Source organism: Agelaius phoeniceus, chromosome 6 (genome assembly GCF_051311805.1).
Source record: "Agelaius phoeniceus isolate bAgePho1 chromosome 6, bAgePho1.hap1, whole genome shotgun sequence".
Taxonomy (NCBI): Eukaryota; Metazoa; Chordata; class Aves; order Passeriformes; family Icteridae; genus Agelaius; species Agelaius phoeniceus.
In genome coordinates this window covers 18,067,094-18,088,558 of record NC_135270.1, presented here as the reverse complement: position 1 = coordinate 18,088,558, position 21,465 = coordinate 18,067,094, and the positions used below count along the sequence as shown (strand labels likewise).

Below are 21,465 nucleotides of genomic sequence, written 5' to 3'. Positions count from 1 at the left end.
CAGGACAAGCAGCATATTTCTTGCTTTTTTTCGCTGCTTAGGTAAAAATTGTGCCTTTTATTTCCCTCTTAGTGTTAAAGTTACTCATTCAAATCTAACAGAAAGTAGATTTTTATTAGATATTAGGAAGAAAATCCTTTCTGTGAGGAGTGGGAACAGGTTGCCCAGAGAAGTTGTGGATGCTCCATTCCCTGAAAGTGTCCAAGACCAGGTTTGAGGGGGCTCTGAGCGAGCTGGTCTAGTGGAAGGTGTCCCTGTCCATGGCAGGGGGTTGGAACCGGGTGATCTTGAAGGTCCCTTCCAACACAAACCATTCTACAATTCTATGATTCCACGATAATTTTTCAAAAAATATAATAGAAAATAATACTTGAGAGAATTTCAAATGGACATTTAGTCTATTCTCTTGCCCCAGAGCACTATCAACAGCACTTAGACCATTCTCATGTAGGTGTTTTATAAACCTAGTGATGGAAATTGGACAGTATTCCTAGGCAACCTAAGTGAGTACTTCACTACCTTTTCAATGCACATCTAACATCCCTCCATAACAGCTAAACTTCATTCTATTTTGAACATTGTTATGACTCCAAAGAATATGGAGACTATACCAGTACCTTCTTCCTTGCAGGAACTGTTTGAACCCATGTGGGATTATGGCATCTGCTCTCTTAGTGAAAGACTGTGTTCTTCTACACCCCAGGGTAAAACACTATAAAAGGTTAATTTCCCAAAGTGCTATAGCTGTAAATAACTATTTTAACATACTCAAAAAGCATTCTTCACTCCCTCATTGTTCCTAAGATAAGGAATATTCCAGAAAATATTCTTGCATATCTGTCCTTTAATATCTCTAGGGCTAGAAATCACATGGATTTTTTTTAATCATAGGTAGAATCCAACTAATTTTTAATGGTGAAATCATGTTAGAAGGAAAACAGCTGAAATAACGCTAAAATTGCCCATATGAGAAGAGGAGACCCTCAAGGAAAAGGCCATATTACTGACTTGCCAACACAGAAGGGTTGTTCATTGTGTACACCTGTGCTGTGCTTGGCCAGTGGGCTAACTGCTGACCTTAAATAGCATTTGATTTTTTCATTCTCACAAGCAAAGTAGCTACACAGGCAGGTGTAAACTCATTTTTAAAAATTTGTATCAGGTGGAACTTCTTTGGAGTTTTTTGAGCAGCTAATTATCATCACTTGCCCAAAAAAAAAAAAAAAAAAAAAAAAAAAAAGAAGCAATTCACTCAAACTAACTTCCTGCTCAAAAGTCTCTTAAATTTTGTTTATCCCACAAGAAACAAAAATTTGGGAAGACTAAGCCTAAGCAAAATTTCTTCTTGCTCACTTCATGACATTTCATCAAAAATGTGGAAAGAAGACTCCTCCTAGAGTGTAAATAGCTGAGGGAAAGTCAGAGCATCCTCTATTTACCTCTGCACCTGCAAAAGAAAACGAAAATGTCTGAAGCCCCACCTTTTAAGAGCCTTGTGAAACAATCTGGGAACTGAGCCAACTTCTACTCTCTCACTATATAAGAGTTGGGAACAGACAGGTATTTCCTCAGAGGCAGGTTGTTCAGTGGTTTCTACTGGACCTCCAGAAGATGGGTAAAGGTGGTGGGACACGAATACCACTATGGATATCAATACTAGCCCTGGTCTTCATACAGATCAAAGGTAGGAGGATTCACTTGCTTGGCATTTTTACTGTTTTAAAGAATTTATAACTTGCTTTGGAGTTTGAAGCATTTTTTTCTAGGCTTTGTGAAGTTAATGAACCTGTTACCTCTTTGAAAGATTTTATTTTCTGCTTAAAATACTTTCTTTCCTAAGAAGAGAAAATTAACTCTTTTGAAACTGTCATCCTGTTTTTCTCCAGCTGAAATCTGGAACAGCTCCACTGTATTGAGTGGAACTTTCTCTGAACTTGTATGTCTACAAAAATGCCTCAAGATTTGCATTTAGCTTTCAATATCCACTTTAAGGTGGTATAGCATTTCTAAATGTACAAACCAAACGGTGCAAAGGTACCTCTAGAAAGGAACAAATCAGTGGAGCAGTATGTCTGCATGAATTATTAAAGACTATTTATCAGGTGATGATAAAGTATTGAAGAAAGGGAGGATTTTGCTTTAAAATCGTCAGGCAATAGGTTTTAAAAATTAATTTACTCTTGTTTATGAAGTTGCATAAAAGCTTAGCACACAGGGTTGGTTTGCAATGAGCTGAAAACAAATGGAACTGCTATAAATATTCTATTCACTTAATAGTCACAGATGGATGGAGACCCCTTTAATTATTTTTTTTCTTTTTTCATCTGATAATTTCCCTTTAAGTTTACTGTAACAACAATGTTAGTTTTAAATGCATTTTAATCTCTCATGCAGATCCTACTGTATGATTTCATATTTTTCCTGCTCCTAGGTAGTTCCATAGTAACTTATGTTAAGAAGTGGTAGTGTCAAAGAATAGCCTATGACAGGACTAGCTGTAGCATTAGTAAAACATGCACTGGCAGCAGGGATCTGCAGTGTGTGTGGCATGAGACAGAGCAGAGCAGTTCATGGAGAGAGAAGCAGAAAACTCTCTGAGGCTGGGCACTGAAGGAGCCCAGAAGCACTGAATGGTTCCTACCTTAAAAAGGGACACACGTCCTCTAACCCCAGCTCTTTCCCCAGGAGGGGACATGCAGAGTTCCCACAGCTCTGCTTTCAGCCTTAGCCCCTTCAGTGGTGCTATCCACAGACTGCCCTTGTGAGGTGCAGCAGGGGGTGAACCTCCCCTTGCACTTTTCTCTGGCCAGAACAGTCTTCACCTCAGCCTGCCCTCTGATGAACTCTCACCAAACAGTGAGAGCATTGAAAGCCCATCTGGATAATGCATACATTCTAATTCTGATGCTGCACTGGAATGGAATGAAAAATGGTTTCTTTGCTTTGGGGCAAAAATCAACAGGCACAAATGTATCTATTGGAAAGACCTATTTCCATGGTGTGGCTTTTGCATTTATTTTCCTTCTGTGGCTTATTACAATGAATGCTTGAAACTAGAAAATGCAGAGTAACTTTGGCTTTGACAAAGATCAGTCCTCTAACCCTAAAGTGAATTCTTCATGTACAAAAGGGACTTATTTGAAAGCCATCTAGCTAGAAAAAAAGGTTTTACTAATGCTTAAAGTACAGAGTGATCATAAAACCTAAGAAATTTAGGCCTTTTATCTGAAAAGCTTCTAAGGGAATCCAGGGGTATACTGTGACAGAACAAGGACCTGCTCAAATCACCACGGGCATGTTTTTGATGGCTTCCCTGCAGTAATTTATTACCCAAAATATTAAAAAAGGAAAAGGCTGAAGGAGTGGTGTTTGGCCATCATTGCATGTAGCATGGGTCCTGATGCATTTCTGGCCTCCTGTACATAAACATGTCTTTGATTTTTGATATACTGGGTGATGCACATTTAAACAGATATAATTGAGACATTATGAGGGGATTCAAGAGAATTAGACATTCACATTTCCTTTACTACTCTTCTTGATCCAGTTCAAGCCCAGGGTGGTGAACAACCAACAAAATCAGAGTATGTTTCTCCATCTCTCCTGCAGCGACAAAAATGTAGGTATTTTTATGCTGATCTCTTTGTAAGGTTTTTTATGAATAAAGGTGGTAAACAGTAAGATTACGAGAATATTTTGATTCCTAGCTACACACATACACACAATAAAAGAGAAGCCCTCTGTAAAATATATCCAGTTTTCAGACAAGCTCTGACTGCTCTAAGCTTGGGAATTTCCTCTGAGATCTGGCCCAGTGGATCTGCTCTACTGATATTATACAGTTATCTAATCTTTGACTTCACAAAAGGTACATAACTTATATCTAAAAGTGTACTTTCAGAAGAGGTGTGTGTTTACATACATATCACAAAGGTACTTGATAGTAGGTAATTAAAGGCACATTTTTTTACCCTATGTCAAAATGACTGCATCACTCACAAGAGAATAAGAAAGCTGTAACTACCTTAAACATTAGAATAATTAAGTGCTACAAGATCCTGCATGAAACATAACTGGACAGTGCAAAATAAGGGTGGAAGGATCCAAAGCTGACAGTTGTATTAGTAATGACAGGCTGAAATAATTGATCATTAAGTCTGCCCTGCAAAATGTGTGCCACAGGTTATTTAAAAATAGCTGTTGTAATCAGTATTACAATACAGTGCTCTGAGGATCATATTGCTCCTTTTGAGTTCAGAGTATCAGGCCCAGCATCAGATGGGAGTCTTGAACAAATGGTGGAAGAAAGTAGTACAGTCTGTGCAATTTAGCTGTTAGTGAAATTTATAGAAAGACAGAACACAAAGCATTGTGTGAAAACCACCAATAAAACCTTGTGGAAACTTTCCACTAGAGCGTAACTAGTAGTAGGAAATAGTCACTAAAAAGACTAGGCAATCTCTACCCATATTCTAAGAATTCAGAAAAGATTAAACCTGGCCATTTTTTCTCCTTTCTATTTTCTACCAGCTTTCAAATCCCAAGGAGTGACAATCATTCCACCTTTTCCAAATGCACTGAAAGTAAAGGGTAAGTTAAGCAAATGTCATGGCTCAGATATCTGTGCCCTTGTTAATGACAAAGAGCATGGAGTGACTGAAAAAAAAATCAATAAATTGTGTAAGAACCTTTAGCATCATAAACCAAAAAATTAACAGAGAATTAATTAATCAGGTAACAGAGATAATCTAAATGTGAATCCAGTGCTTTTGACTCACTGCTCTATGATGCAGCTGTAAGAAAAAAAATTTAATATATACATTTAAACATGTATACCTATTGTACATGTTTTTCCCTGGTATTATATGTTTCCAGTAAAGAGAGGAAAATACTAGTGTGCTGAAAACTGTAGAGACACCTTATCCAAGGAAGAGGGTACAATTCAAGCAGGCTGAGTGTAAATGTGGAAAGGGATGGGGAAGATAATCAGGGATTATAGAGAGTATCCTTGCAAGGAAAGGAAAACTGAAAAGAAAGAAGAGCTTTCTAAAATGGGCTGGGAGAGGAGTAGGGAGGTGGAACCCCTTCAAGGTGAAGTGTAATTTTGGCACAAGAACAACCAAGGACATGGGATATATGGGACAGGAATATGTTTCAGATGATGTTGACAAAAGTCTTCCAGCCATTTAGAAGTTGTGGGTACGAGTGGGCTTCCCAAGTAGGAGTATCAGCTAGTTTTAAACTAGCTTTTATATGGTTTTATGGTGAAACTTGAAGACTCCATACATTTAGGAAAGGATATATGGCATAGGGCAGTAATCAGAACTAGAGCACTGGATCTAGTGACCCCAGAGGTCTCTTTTGATCCTAGTCCCTATATCCCTATGCAAAACTGATTAAGCACAAAAAGCAACTGAAATAAATAAATAATGACAAACAAATAGCTTGACAAAACAGAAAAAAAAGATGAGCTTTTTGGAAAGAGACTGGTGAAAGAAGCAGGAGGGATAAAACATCTTCACGGAGGGTATTACAAAAAAACTACAGAAAATTCTTACTGCTTATTTTGAATCCACAGCTGGCAACCCCTATCACAATGGCCGTGTTTGCAGCACATGGGGTAACTTCCACTTCAAGACCTTTGATGGGGACATCTTTTACTTCCCTGGGGTCTGCAATTACATCTTTGCATCCAACTGCAAGTCTTCCTATGAGGACTTCAACATCCAGATTAGGCGTGCAATGGTGGAAAATGCTACTGTGATCACTCACGTCATCATGAAGCTGGAAGGAGTAGTGATCGAACTGACCCCCAGCTCTGTCCTGCTTGACAACCAACTGTATGTTCCTACTTTGTTCCCAGTGGGCTCTTTGAGCAAGTGTCCCTTTCCCTCATTTTATCATTGCTCCCAAGCAGTGGGGGGGCTCAGGTCCTTCCTGAGGTAGTAACAAAAACAAAGGAGGGCTTGACAGCAAGATAAGTGTCACTTGTGCAGATTATCCCCATGGCTGTTTTGTTCAGATGAGCTGTATCCAATAGCTGTCCCACTGCTACAATAGTGTATGTATGCAATTAAATCTATAAGCTGCATTCTTTACTCCCTTGGAGTTAGTAGTTTCCATTAATTTTACCACAGCAGAATCCCTGCAAGGAATTTTTGACAGCTTTTGTTCTTGTACTGAACAGTGTGCAGTAAAGCAGTGACTGCTCTTCAGCTTGTACCTGAATTAATTTAAAATTATCTGTTCTGCAAACTTGCTATCTATGTAGTAATTATAGCACTGACTTTGGCATAGGGTGTGAAACCTACCCAAAAGGCCAGGTAAATATTTGGGCAGCTATCCCACAGTGAGTTGTCTGCTATGGCAGCTATGTACAGTGAACTGGTCTAAAGGTTATCTTCGGTACAGCTTCCTGAATGGCACTCATGCCACAGAAAGCCTGGAGTCTGTCCCTTTATTAGCAAATGCTTCAAGGAGTAAATAGCAATATCCTGAAGCACACTGGCTGCAAAACAGAGCCTCCCAGCACTTTTTTGAAAAATACAACCACAGACCTATGCTAACATTTTACCCAACAAAACACCTGTAATGGAAAAGCCAAAAGGAACAACAGGAAAAGCAAGGCTGATCCATTTGCACAATGAGAGGCAATGCATAGGAAATGGACAAAATATTAAAAACCTGTGTTGTCTATAGTAGTTACTGCTCTAATTTCTTCACAGATACCTGTTGAAAATTCTCAAAGAGAATGAGAAAGGTTATCATTGTGAACATTCAATGGATATTCTGTCCCTACCCCTGCTGACTTATGATGATCTTTCCCCAGGGTCCAGATGCCCTACAGCCATATGGGAGTCTTTATAGAGAGAAGTAACAACTATTTGAAAGTTTCTGCCAAGTTGGGACTGACCTTCCTTTGGAATGGACAAGATGCCCTCCTGGTAAGAAAACATTCAAAACACAGTAAAAAGTCTGTATTTTGAAAATAGTCTGCTTACACCTTTGCAGTATTACAGCCAGGCAGGCATTAGTTACTTCTGGATTTGTGTCCATTTTTAGTGTCTTGTTCTGTCTTCTCTCAAATTCCCACTTTTTCCCCACCAAGCTCAGCTCAGAAGCAATAAGCAGTACTGGTATAGGCTGTGATCCTAACCATCAAGACTGCCATTTCTATAAACTTCCTTCCTCTTTTTTTTTTTTTTTTTTTTTTTTTTTTTTTAGGTGGAACTAGATAAAAAATATGCCAATCAAACTTGTGGGCTTTGTGGGGACTTCAATGGAATTCCAGTCAGCAATGAATTTATTTCAGGGAGTAAGTAATAATAAGCATTATTAAGTACTGGTGCTTTTTTTTTTTTTTTTCTTCTTAGAATTTACTTTGATATGGGTTGTGGGTTGTACTAACTGGAAAACTGGCGTTACTTCTTCATGTATTCCTGTGATGTCAGTTGTGCAAAGTCAGGACTTTGAGATGTAATTAGACTACTTCCATCACTGTTAGATATTTTAAGGCTTGCCACATAAAAATTTCTACTTGTTTTCAATAGTTAGGATCCAGTTTTTTATATACTGTTCATATTTCCCCCTTCATATTTTAGTGATATATATATATAATATTTATTTATATTATATATTATTTGGTAATATGACTGTTCATGTCATAGCAGGTAGTGTTACAAAAGAAAATAACTCCATGCAAAATTTAGTAAGCATTATTCTAATATTTGAACTGTTTTTTACAGAGACAAAACTGACCCCCATACAGTTTGGTAATAGGCAGAAGATGGATGGACCCACAGAGCAATGTGATGATCCTATTCCTCCTACTTCTCTGATGAACTGCTCAAGAGAATTTGTAAGAACATCTCTCAAAATTTGTTTTCTCACTATGAATACATTCTCTGTCTTTGGAAAAAAACTTTTTAGAAGAGAGAAAAAAATAGAGCATGAATATGACTCAGCTGTAGGTCTCAAAAGAAAAATATTCTTAATTTCATGTTGTATTCTTTGCTAAGGTGAATGCCAAAAATTTGCATTCCCCTTCTACAAGAAGACTGCATATTTTCCTGAAAGAGAAAATTACTGAGGATGTCTTTACATTAAAAAATTATATAATGCTTGGGAAGTGACCTGAGTTGAGGGTGACTAAGGATATGGAAGCTACTAGAGTTATTCAATGAAGTTCCATGTGGTTTTGCCCTATTGTCATATTTTTCCTTAAATATCAGCTTATGGATACTGTTGGAAGGGTTTCTGGACCAGATCAATCTTTGATTTTTTTTTTTTTCTGCTCCATGCTTTAAATAATTATTTTCATATGTTCTTAACACTTTGTTTACCTTCTCTCTTTTCCTTCCTAGGCCTCTATCTGTGAGACAGTATTGACCAGCAAAGCATTTACAAGTTGTAACATGCTTGTGAATGTCCAGGACTACATTGAAACTTGCATACAAGACCTGTGCCACTGTGACAGCTCTATGGCTGACTTCTGCATGTGCAACACCTTTGCTGAGTACTCCCGGCAGTGTGCTCATGCAGGTGGACAGCCCCAGAACTGGAGAACCTCAGACCTGTGCCGTGAGTATCTCGGGAAGGGACCTCCACCTGTGCTTACACATCTAGCAAACTTCACATATGTGAGGTTTTTTTCCTGAAGACGGTTTAAAATTGCATGCAATTATAATGAAATCAATTTTTACCTGGTCACACACAAGACTTTGGAATATGGAAGTTTAGGGGGTTTTCAATATGAGTCAGAAAATCTAAAATGTTTCAGCCTCTGCTTGGATCAGGATACCCTGTCATAGCTTGACAGAAAACAACCTAAATTGCAAAAAAAATGTTTTCTCCAGCTTTTAAATGAAAAGTCAGGTTTATAATACTCTTTTTACTTTTAGCCAAATCATGTCCATTCAACATGCAATACCATGAGTGTGGCTCTCCCTGCTCTGATACGTGCAGCAACCCGGAACGATCTGCGCTTTGTGAAGATCACTGTACAGATGGCTGTGTCTGTCCTCCAGGCAAGCTCATTTCCTGCTCTTTTCTCATACCAACCACCCTAGAGTACTCACCTGTACACATTTAATAACTTTCTTACTCTGGATCATTCCCATCACATCATCAGCGTGATTATCATGGAAGTAATTGCTACATTTCTCCCTTGGATGCACTATTTCTATTCAAATTACTAAACATGGCCTTTTAAACAACAAATGTTCCTTATATATATAGTTTTTTATGTATATATATAAAATCACTGAACTTAGAATAAGATAATTCGCTCCTAACAACAGCAGAGTCTTCTATTCTCAGCATTCAAACTCAGTTCACAGAAAGTATAAAATGTTTAAGCAGATTTTGCATGCAATCATAACTCCTGCTGCTAGCAAAGCTACATCTGGTTCCACAAATGACCAAATCCTTCTTGTCAAGTGTTATGTGTTTAAACAACAAGGAGTTGACAAAGCACTAGGCAGTGTGTTAGATCTGGTCCTTCAGAGAATTATACACAAGAACTGCATATCAGTACAAGACAGATGTATTCTTTGTGCATACTTCTGTGTCTAAATTTTTGTTGCTGTTGTGACTGTATATCACAGGAGCTTCACCCCTTGCAGCTGTTCTGCCCATCCCCATGATGTCTCACAGAATTCACCATCACTTGTTTGTGTAGTAGCATTGACTTCTCTAAGGCAATCCTCTGTCTCTGGGCATAGAAATATTTACTGTACAGATATGTCCCTGGGCAGTCTTATAAATGATTCATCTATTTCAGCTCATTACCTAATAGTTTTAATCCTAATTCCATTCTAATGAAATCCATAACAGAAAGGTATTTTCCTAGAGACCCCTTTTGATCACACTAAGATTTTTAGATAGATTTCAATGGAATATAGCCCTTCAATCTCCACATAGCTTGCATTCTATTATTTTAAAGCACAGCAGAAACAGTACATAGTCTCAGGCATCTACTAGATATGTGTTCAAAGGCAAGTTCTGCAGTGCACAGAATGAATAACAGACCCTTTCTTTCCCTAGGAATGGTATTTGATGATGTTAATGGTGCTGGCTGCATTCCCCGCAGAGAATGCCACTGTACCTATGAAGGTGAAACTTATGCTCCCGGTGCCTCCTTCTCATCTAAATGCAGATCATGGTAATATTTTCTCACTTTCTGTTTTTTTGGGTTTTTTTTGGTTTTGAATTGGGTTTTTTTCGTGCATGAGCTGAGTATTTACTGATTTCCCCATAAAAAACAAATGAGCAACTACTTACCAATTGAAGTTCCATAATTACACTGCTTTAGAGGTTGCTTTCATGTCTGTTTTCCCTTCACACTTGGAACAAAAATTTGAGTTTTTGAACAGCTGTTCAATTTCAAGAAATACCAATGAAGGGAGATAATCAAAGGCAAGTACCAGAGGTGTTTCAAAATGTGAATTAGTGCTATACCTTTGCAGCCCTACAGTGTAATGCAAAGGTGCTCATATAAATATTATGGAGATCATGACATTTGGGGGCATGTTGCATTTAGTGTGGGAGTTCACATTTGAGGGGCATGTTTGACAAATATATATTTTTTATTTTCCCTATAATTACTGAAATATTACTGCATAAGTGTATGCAACTGCACCTGCCTATTTATTTATTTTCCAATAAATACTTAAAATATTTGACATGGATTACAAGTTCACCAGGACTGGATTCTGTCCAAAGATTGGAAATGAACAACAATATACATAGAAAGTTATCACCTTAACATAAATGTGCCTGCCCCATATTTGTCTGAGATTTCTAAGCAATACTGCTTTCTTTGACAGTGCGATCAGTGTTTCAAGAGGAAAACTAGGATATCATCTGCACTTATTGCCTTTTTATTTTGTTTGCACTTGCATTACTCTGATTTTACTGAATGCTTCCTTCATTTCAGTACCTGTGTTGGAGGTGAATGGTCTTGTGTCACTCAGTCGTGCCCTGGGACTTGCAGTATTGAAGGAGGTTCCCACATTTCAACATTTGATGAGAAATACTATTCCTTCTTTGGAGACTGTAGTTATGTCCTAACCAAGGTAAAAATGAGTCACAATCCTTGCTAAAGGAAAATGTTTTTATTGCATATAATGTTTTTTGATGAAAACTTCTAGCAATCACATCAGTTTTCTGAGTCATTGAGGGTTAACAATGGTTATAGGGTTAACACCCTTAAATGGATTTCAGGGGCTTTTCTGTTAGGGTTATGCTAAATAATATTGTAGTATTTTTGTGGGTTTTGATAATTTTTTAGGATTTGCACTGAGTTTTTATTAGATTTCATAACCCTAGGTGTATTCATTGTTTATTTTTACTGAATGACTAAACTATTTTCATAAGGACTTCATATTAAATAAAATCTGTTATCGACATGATCGATCTGAATGTTACCAAGCAAAAGAATCATAAAATCTTAGAAATGAGCTGGAATTAGATGATTTAGAAATCTTATCCAAAAGTTTCAATGATTTAAATCATTGAAACTTTTGGATAAGATTCACAAGCACTGCCTTGATGCACAATGGCAGCATAGGTCAGACTTACACATCAAACTCCTCCTTTTGGCACCAACATGTAAAATTAGATTCTCAGGGTCTCTGGAGGCAGAGGAAAACCCCTAATTTGTATAAAAAGCCCCAAAATGTAATACTGCATTTCTAGATTGCTATAATTATGCATCTCAGCTGTCCTCAATCTTCAATATGCCAAAAAAGTGATAAGACAAATTCAGAATCACAGCCTTCTCTGAGTCTTTCCCTGTTGTGTTTTGGCCATTAGGCACACTTTAAAGATGAACACAGTCCTACAAAAATCAGAACTGAGTAGAAATCTGAACCTTTATGCATTAACTTCCTGAATAATAATTTTAGTTTCATTTTCTATGAGAGGATATTTAAAGAATGTCCAAATCACCAGGGTCTTGAATAATCTATTCAGTGCAGAAGACATTGGAAACAATCTTTTGTCCCCCTGGTAAACCTCATAAGCAGTGGGCAAGAAAGGCACACCTCCTTCTGCTCTAGCATACTAAACAGGTATTGCCTACACATTAGGAACTCCTCTTGCTAATGCATGAGGAAATTTTCATGTTCAGATTAATATGTCTAACTCACCCCTAAAAGCCAGAAGCAATTCCACAGCTTCCATGTGGAAGACTGTGCAGACTGCATGAATGTGCAGACTGCATGAATGTGCAGACTGCATGAATGCCAACTTACTTGGTGATTCCAGACAAATGTTAGACCATAGGTGCAAGAAGAAATGAAATAAACAATATTTTTGAAAGACTAGATTTACTAAGAATTTCATTTGCATGTGATTTTTTTTTTTTACATAACTATTTCAATATAGCAAATCCTTTTAACAATATTTTTGGTTTTCTTCTCAAGCTCTGTGACAGCAATGAATTCACAGTGTTGGGGGACATCCACAAGTGTGGCCTGACTGACACAGAGACATGCCTCAAGGGTGTAGCCATCAGCCTAAATGGAGGACAAACGGTGAGCAGCAGATGTACACACCTGACATCCTACAGGGATGTTCTCTAAGATTAACAGACAAGGCAAATGACACCTAACAGCACAGACAAGAAATTTGCACTGCCTTTTTGTTTTATCAAATTTGAACATTATTCTTAATTTTTCTTGTAGTAAAGTAAGCACATTAGAAGAGAAGATCTTATTAGCTTTCTGTTATTTAGATAAATTCTGGTTTTTGCTCTCTTGGACAGTCAGTGGAACACAGCAATAAAGATTACAGAAATAGTACAGGAATCAGAACGTCATCATAGTCCCACTCCATTTTTTTCCCTTTATCTTGAGTAGTATTGGATAGGAAACATTTGGAAAGTATTTAACTTATCTGCTTGATAATAATTGTCTTTTCTTGTGGACAGAACATTGTGATCCAGCCTTCTGGGAGTGTATTTGTGAATATGATCTACACACAGTTACCATTCTCAGCAGGTAAGTTCCTTTGAAAAACTTCTATTTCTCATTTTTATTTTAAAATGTTATTACATGAGTTAAACTAAAAATAAATTCTACCTATGGTTACACTGCAGCAAACCCAGAGCACTCCCATAGAGCACTATCTCCCATTTTTATGTAATAGGATTTGCCTATTCAACACTAATAACTTCAGTAAGATCATGGTTTATATTTAGCAACATCTAATTAGTTCAAGCAAATTGTGTTATTGCACACTTTCAGATCCAAACATTGTCATAAGAGAAGAAAGAAAAATTCTGATATGCAACTGGACTCCAATTTCTCAAGTCATTAGTTCTGTGTTCCCCCTGTCCTTGTTCTGAAAGCACATTCATCACTGAAGTTTCTCAAACACTACTGCACCTGAACACAAATCAACCCATGAATGGACAGAATAGGTCCAGACTCCACTGGACTCTTCAAATAAGGAGTGCTATAGCGAAGGCAACTTTTAAAATAACAACAGAAGTGTGTGTTCTTCCCTCATTTTAAAACACCTGACAGAAAGTGGAGGTTTTGTATACATTTGTTGCTTAGGTGTTTAGGTTAGACTGTTTTGGTGCTGGATTTGAAATCCTGTAAGGATCATTTTCCCCCCAGTTCTTCAGAAGCTAGGATCACATCAAACACAGCTGTAGAATTCCTCTATTATATTGTTCCTGTAATGAACAATTCTTTTCAACTGCTCATCTCGAATGAAATTATAACTTTTTTTCCTTATATCCCTAGCAAATGTCACCATCTTCAGGCCTTCATCTTTCTTCATAATCCTGCAAACAACTTTTGGTCTTCAGCTACAGGTTCAACTTGTGCCTTTAATGCAAGTTTTTATAGACTTGGACCCATCACATAAGGGGCAGACCTGTGGTGAGTGACCTTGTCCTAACAAGTGCCTTCACCAGCACCTGTCATCCTGTAGGAGACTTGCACAGACCATCTGCTTCCTTCCAGGTCTCTGTGGAAACTTCAATGATGTACAGACAGATGATTTCAAAACCACCAGTGGTGTGATAGAGGGCACTTCAGCTGCCTTTGGCAATACTTGGAAAACTCGGGCTGATTGTCCTGATGCCAAAAATACCTTTGAGGACCCCTGTACTGTCAGCATACAAAATGGTAAGCTCAGCAATCTCTTCTATTCTCCTTTAAAATGCAAAGATGGAATAAGCTGATCAACCACCAAGCATTTAGCCAAAATAACAGAACTATTTGCACATGCACACAATTTTCCTCAGTTGATACTAGAAGTCTTCCATTAATTAATAACTAGTGAAATATTTTGGATCTTCAGATATATTCCTTTGGATCAAGACAGCAAGTCAACTTACCTAAGGGAAACTAGAACCATACAGCATATTAGGATTCATTCCTGGAAATGACTTTTGTTACAGCTGTGCCTGGCCCCTCTGAAGGTTGTAGTACTTCCACTGTTAAACTAAGAACTTACAGTTCAGAGACTGAAAGCATTCAAGTTGCACTTCAGCCAACAAAATACATAATTCTTGAGTATTCACCAGCTACTTTTCTGTTTTCTGAGATGAACTAGCATAGTTTTAATTTACAGTGTGAACCTTCCTTTTTAAAATTCAGCTAGGGGTATCTTTAGTCTATTCCATGACAATTATCATGAATTAGAAAACATTCAGTTTATGAAGAGTTCATACTTCTACCTAGAGGAAGTGAAAGACTGTGTGCCTCAGCTAATGCAGAGCTTAATTATATTGTAATGTTAAGCTTCTGTGATTTCTCTGGAGGAGGTATAGTTATGTTGAGACAAGAGTTTTGCAAATGCACTGCCACAGAAATCCTTACCATGTTTTCAATTCACAGACCAGTATGCTCAGCACTGGTGTGGACTGCTCTCTGACACCACGGGACCTTTTGCTGAATGTCACTCAACAGTGAATCCAGAAGTTTACCATAAGGTATTTGGCTCTAACTCAATCCATCCAATACAGGAGAAAAAGACTCAGATTTCTGATACTAACACCTGAGAGAGTAACTTGCCTGTTGTGAGGGGATGAATTCATAGTTCTTTAAAAGCCAAGGGTTCATTCTTATCTATACAATATGAAATTTCCTCCTTTGTGAAACTATCTTTCTATTCCCTGGAGGTTAAGCATACAGGTGTATTCCTCCTGCACCTATTTTTAGGCATAAATTTAAAGACTAAGTTAGGAGTTTGGATTTGCTATCAAAGGATAAAAATTGTCCCTTCTGAGAGATATAATGCAAGCTTTAGCCAGAATCTTAACTGGCACTTTAATTTCTCTGAACTGCTCTCAGAAGGCTTTTGCATATATGCAAGGACAAGGCAAGCAATGTGCATAAAAAGCAACAATGAGAATTAGACAAGATGTGAATGAAAATGTTCTAGGAATTCAAGGTGATGAAACCCTGTACCAGAGTCCCTGGGTACTTTAAAAAACCTTCCTGTTATTGGAAATTTGTAAGATTATGCTCAATAAACATAATCTGGAATTAATAATATTGTATTATCCCTGCTCAGCATAGAAACCCATCAAATAACTTGTATTCTTTGTTCCTCTGCTGCCGAGAGCCCAGGCTCCTAGGCAAAAGCTCCAAAAGCTGGGTGGCATCAAATAATCTCTATTTATTCTAAATATATATGGCACAATGGCAACAAATTTGAAGTAGTTGGAAAACTGCCAACATGTGAAAAAATAAAAAGAAAAAATAGCTCAAAATAGTGGACCTCGAATTACTCTTTTTTTCACATAAATAATCTCTTTTGAAAGAGCTCAATGAAAATCAGGCTTATACGTGTGGATTACACTCACTTTAACCTCTAATGGACATAACACACTTAAAAAACTGCAGAGTTCCATGGTTTTGACATGACATTCTGGTGATCACATCATCCTCTATTCCTAGACCTGTATGTTTGACACGTGTAACTGTGAGAAGAGTGAGGACTGCATGTGTGCTGCCCTTTCCAGCTATGTCAGAGCCTGTGCTGCTAAAGGAGTTGTTCTCACTGGATGGAGGAGCAAAGCCTGCAGTAAGTTTTACATCCCTTTGCCTTTTGAAAATGATCACCCAGAAGGCCCCACACAGGAGCTCTCAGGGATTCCACAGTAAACTGTGTTAAACTGGGGTTTAAGTGTAGCATTGACTTTCAAGAAGCTGAGTAGGAAAGGAATGCTATAAAAGACAGCAAACAAGGAGAGATGTTAAAAACAGGCTTTGTTAGATTACTTGCTCAGAACCATCAGAAAAAACCTGAAGAGCAATACCTTTGCAATAGGAATAAAATAAGTAGGGTGTTTCTCAACTTATTTTGACAAACGTATAAAAACATACAGGAAGAAACATACTGTGTCATAATATAATCAAACTTTGTTCTTTTCTTTTTAACATGGGTAAATGTATGACGCATTTATAACGGAAAATTTTGCTCTAGTACTACAAAAAATTACACTACTGAGGACATCAGTAAAGTATGTGTACATAAAATGCCACGTTTATCATACATACTTTATCTCAAATATTTTATACCTATGTTGATTCTTGAATGACCAACAAATGTAACTCACCTTCTTGCTCTCAAGCAAAATACACCACCTTGTGTCCGAAGTCCTTGAAGTACACCTACAGTGTCAATTCCTGTCAGCCCACCTGCCGCGCTCTCAGTGAGCCTGATGTCACATGCAGCATCAAGTTTGTCCCAGTTGATGGCTGTACCTGCATAAATGGAACCTACATGGATGACAGTGGCAAATGTGTGCCTGCTTCTAGCTGTCCTTGTTACTACAAAGGAACGCCTCTGTCTTCTGGAGAAGTTGTTCATGATAATGGTGTTGTCTGGTAAGAGATTTGTAAAAAAAAAAAAAAGTGAAGAATTGGATATAGGCAGTCATGAAACTATATAAATGTCATGAAATCAAATCAAAATGATTTCTATAACAAAAATTTTCAATTAAAAAATCACAGCTTCCTAAATTCTTAGGGCTACCCACGTTTGGAAGATTGTAAATAAATAACTATAGGAATTCAACCAACAGTCCTGTGGTGGGTCAGCCTTTCCTAACAGCCAAATTCGCATCTTGTCCCTTTCTCTCTGCCTCCCTTCCTCTCTTGCCTCCACACATACTTTTCTTACCCATGACTGGAAAAGGCTTGTTCCATGGTGAAAGATGCCTTGATAATCCTGTTACAGATTATTCCCATTATATGGAAATCTGAACTATTCTGAAGGACAGCTTTAAACCAGGCATATAGACAGAGAAAACATTTAATTATATGGAATTTACTTGTATTTTGTTCTACTCTAATATAGAATATTAATATTTTTAAATGTGCAAACTATTTATAAAGGACACATTTTATTTGTTTTATCGCACAGTAATTTTCCATTATTTCAAGTTCATTGGGAAATAGGCTGAAACTTAACAAGAAAAAATTTTAAAATATCCATTCCCTTCTTTTTATAGCACTTGTGCTTATGGAAAGCTGAGCTGCATTGGAGAGAAGCCTGAACCAGGTAACATATCACTCAAGATTTTCTTTAACTCTCCCTTTCTACCATCACTCTTTTAATTTCTTTATTCTCCTCATAGTGATGCAAATTGTACAAGTCTGAAATCAACCAAGAAAATTAACTGAGGTCTTCTGTAATATAGAGGACATTCTCAAAATATAAAGAAACACTGTCTTACCTTTCAAGTGGCTGAAACAAGTTAGAACCCCCTGGGTTACCTGGGTATAAAAGGATACTTAGTCACCTCACTCAGTGTGAGAGGAAAACTATTCACATTTTAATTAAAATGTAAAGCAAAAAACCCCAAAGCAACCAAAAAAAAAAGCCCAAACAAGTAAACAAGGACATTTGTTATCCTGCTTTGTTCTATTTTTCTGAAAGGAAGTGTTTCATGAAGCTAAATAAAAATTAATTCTATTGAGTAGTCCAAGCATAATCACAAAAACCACGTGAATATGAGATCAAAACAATATTTGGTTTCTCTCTCACTACATGCATCACATTAAGGTACACATAATTCACAAAGGAGTATTTCCATTTTTTCTTGGAAACAAAGATACGAATGCATGGTTGGTCTCACATTTCTCATGGCTTTTCCTCTCTTTCAGTCTGTGTGCCTCCCATGGTTTATGTTGACTGTGGCAATGTCACTGCAAATGTGGTAGGAGCAGGATGCCAGAAGAGTTGTCAGACTCTAGATATGGAATGTGTAAGTACAGACTCTTTGTACCTAGTTGAAAATATATTAATCAAGATATCTCTTAAAATTACCAGCTACAGCTGGACTCTTTCACCAGGGGAATGTTTCAAGACATGTTTTCTTTATGGTCCTTACAGTACAAAACTCACTGTGTCTCTGGCTGTGTATGTCCTCATGATCAAGTGTTGGATGGCAAAGGTGGCTGCATTGCTCCAGAAGACTGTCCATGTATTCACAACGGGAATTCCTACAGTCCAGGAGAATCAATCAGAGTTGGCTGTAACAACTGGTAAGAGCATATTGAAAAATAATATTTTGGAAATAAAAAAATAGAACAGCTTAAGATCTAAGCAAATAACATCATTTCACTCTAGCAGTATCAAGATTCCTAGGAAGGAATCCTGCAGAAAACAATGCACTTAGTGCCTAAAAAGTAAGCTCTGTCTATTTTTCTCAATGGCACAGCTCAGAAATTGCAAGTTGTCAGAAAAACACCATGGTTTTGATGTTGTCATGTTCATTCAGGTCAAAAAATCTTCTTTCTTCCAAGGAAATCCTTCCATTTCAATAGATCCAACAGGATCTGGAAATGTGAAAGAATTGGTGTCTTCTGATGCAGTTGATTCATTACATTAAGTAACACGGTCTTTGCATAAATTCCAATAGTTCTTGAGCTATGTTGCATTTTTGAGAACAAGCAAACCTCATTTTTTCATTAGAATCTTAACACACATTAAAATACAGAAATGTACCTATATTTATATTGTGTATTTGTCTAGTTTTTACATTTGGAGTGCTTTTTGTCTTGTTTAGCACATGTAGAAACAGAAAATGGCAATGCTCTGAGGAACCCTGCCTGGAAACATGTTCTGTTTATGGAGATGGGCATTATACCACCTTTGATGGCAAACGCTTTGATTTTGAAGGAGACTGTGAATATGTTCTGGTCCAGGTAACAGAGTCTTGCCTAGATTTTTGCTCTAAATACTTTTGCTCTAAATACCTTCAATATAGTAAAAAAATATCATTCTCCTGTTTCAGAACTACTGTGGTCAACAAGCTATGAACCAGGGAACCTTCAGAGTCATCACTGAGAACATTCCATGTGGCACTACAGGAACTACCTGCTCTAAGTCTATTAAAGTTTTCCTGGGTGTAAGTATTTTCTTTTAGTTGTGCCAGAAGGATCTGTCCCAGATAGACTGCATAGGAGAAGTGGCCTCCAACATAATGAAAATATCACTAGACTCTTTTTTTGCTCTCTGCTCTAGAAAGCAAAGGTGGGAAAGCTACAAAGAAATTTCTTAACCTGAGGTTGTTGAATAGGATCCTCTTGATGATATTATTTCAAGAAGTTACTGTCAATATATACAGCTACAAAATAGTGACTTTTTAAATTGGCCTCTAACTTTTTCTTCTCCTCTCTTAGAACTATGAGCTGGTACTCAGTGATGGACACTCTGATGTCATCCAGAGGACACCTGGAGGAAAAATGCCATTCCAAGTCCGTTCCATGGGCATCTACCTGGTGGTTGATACTACTGTTGGTCTGATACTCATGTGGGACAAGAAAACCAGTATATTCATCAAACTTAGTCCAAGCTTTCAGGTATACTTTAAAAGTGAAAACATTAATAAAATGACTTCTGTAACATAGTCATATTATCTCTCAAAGAAAGAGGGTGGAAATTCAGGCTGTAAACCAGAAGAGCAGAAATCATATATTATTATCCTTCTTGTGTTGATTTAAATTGTGTACTATGCATTATCCTTAAATTGCATTATTCAGCAATGGCATAAGAGCAACTTTATCAGTAGCTTTCTTCATGGAAAACCCTCACTGAAGAGACATATTTAGGATCCGCTAAAACTAAATAGCTCAGTACTTAGAACAAAACCATCAGTCTACTTCTTCTTTCTAACAACTAGCTAGAGACATCTCTTCCTGAAAAGTGTTTTATGAAAATGTCCAGCACTGTTACTAAATAGGCATTAATAATCTTATATAAGATGGTTACATAAGAGTTGTCTTGAGGTCTGTTACTCACAGATACTAAGAAATTGTACCTTACTGATCTTTGTCATTTTGTTTGTTTATCCTGATGCAGGGCCATGTCTGCGGACTTTGTGGAAACTATGATGGCAATGGAAATAATGACTTCACTACTCGCAGTCAGTCTGTGGTAGGAAATGTGCTGGAGTTTGCCAATAGCTGGAAAGTATCTTCTAGCTGCCCAAATGCCAATCGTACGCAGGATCCATGCACTGCAAACCCATACAGGAAAGCCTGGGCACAGAAGCAATGCAGCATCATCACCAGTGAAGTGTTTGCGAAGTGTCACTCACAGGTATGACAAAAAATTTAGTCTTGAATTCTTGACAAAATGATTACATCCATTTTTATGTGGAATAGATTAAAAAATACTCTAAAGTACATTCTGTCATGCTTGACAAAGTGAAGCTCGACCAAGTTCCTGCATAGAAATACTTTCACTTTTATTTTCTCAGCTTTTGTCTTGAGCAAGTACACTAAAGAAATTTATTGTTTTGGTTGGTTAGCTTGTTTGTTTTAATTGAAGGAGCAAGAGTAGATAAATCTCAAGATATGTTTATTTGCTAACAGCATAATTTCCTACTAATACAAATATCAGCCACCTAATATGTATGACTCTCTAGTAGCTTATAGTAATTACCAGTATTTTGCAAATGTCCTCAAGACCAAACAGTTTTTAATATTGCAGCTTACTAGCAATAGCTTTATTCTACATTTTCCTCTTGATTTCTCAAAGCATTCTCATTATTTCTTCGTTTCTTAGCTTTCTCTCATACAGACTTATGAGTTTCAGATATCTTATTCAGCTATTTTAGGACAGTGCAAAGAGGACAAGGGTATGAAAACGTGAATGTTTTCTCTATCAGGTTGAACCAAATGAATATTACCAAGCATGTGTGGATGATGCTTGTGCCTGTGACACTGGAGGAGACTGTGAATGTTTCTGCACAGCAGTAGCTGCCTATGCTCAAGCATGTAATGAGCTAGACATCTGCATATCATGGAGAACCCCATCCATTTGTCGTGAGTTTCAACCCACTACTTTTTTAAGGGGTTCAGAGAGAAATAAAACAGAAGGGGGGAAAAAAGGAAACAAAGTAGAACAAGAAAGGAAGGATAAAATTGTATTTCTAAGAGACACGGCTGTATGCTTAAAAAAAAAAAAACAAACACCCGAAAAAAACCC

General features: G+C 37.3%; 1 protein-coding gene across 1 annotated transcript in view; it reads left to right on the top strand.

Moving 5' to 3' along the window:
- Positions 1–1,611: 1,611 nt before the first annotated feature.
- Positions 1,612–21,465, top strand: part of MUC5AC (mucin 5AC, oligomeric mucus/gel-forming) — a gene marked incomplete at its 3' end in the record, with an annotated part of 35,663 nt that continues 15,809 nt past the window's right edge. Inside the window, exons 1-25 of the mRNA XM_077180550.1 lie at positions 1,612–1,684; positions 4,531–4,590; positions 5,579–5,840; positions 6,830–6,944; positions 7,225–7,315; positions 7,746–7,858; positions 8,364–8,580; positions 8,901–9,026; positions 10,045–10,162; positions 10,937–11,075; positions 12,426–12,536; positions 12,932–13,001; positions 13,755–13,892; positions 13,977–14,141; positions 14,856–14,950; positions 15,921–16,047; positions 16,598–16,853; positions 17,480–17,529; positions 18,135–18,235; positions 18,364–18,515; positions 19,040–19,178; positions 19,268–19,381; positions 19,656–19,835; positions 20,335–20,574; positions 21,146–21,302. Coding sequence (XP_077036665.1) covers positions 1,612–1,684; positions 4,531–4,590; positions 5,579–5,840; positions 6,830–6,944; positions 7,225–7,315; positions 7,746–7,858; positions 8,364–8,580; positions 8,901–9,026; positions 10,045–10,162; positions 10,937–11,075; positions 12,426–12,536; positions 12,932–13,001; positions 13,755–13,892; positions 13,977–14,141; positions 14,856–14,950; positions 15,921–16,047; positions 16,598–16,853; positions 17,480–17,529; positions 18,135–18,235; positions 18,364–18,515; positions 19,040–19,178; positions 19,268–19,381; positions 19,656–19,835; positions 20,335–20,574; positions 21,146–21,302 — 3,409 coding nt within the window. The remainder of the gene's footprint in view (positions 1,685–4,530; positions 4,591–5,578; positions 5,841–6,829; positions 6,945–7,224; positions 7,316–7,745; positions 7,859–8,363; positions 8,581–8,900; positions 9,027–10,044; positions 10,163–10,936; positions 11,076–12,425; positions 12,537–12,931; positions 13,002–13,754; positions 13,893–13,976; positions 14,142–14,855; positions 14,951–15,920; positions 16,048–16,597; positions 16,854–17,479; positions 17,530–18,134; positions 18,236–18,363; positions 18,516–19,039; positions 19,179–19,267; positions 19,382–19,655; positions 19,836–20,334; positions 20,575–21,145; positions 21,303–21,465) is intronic.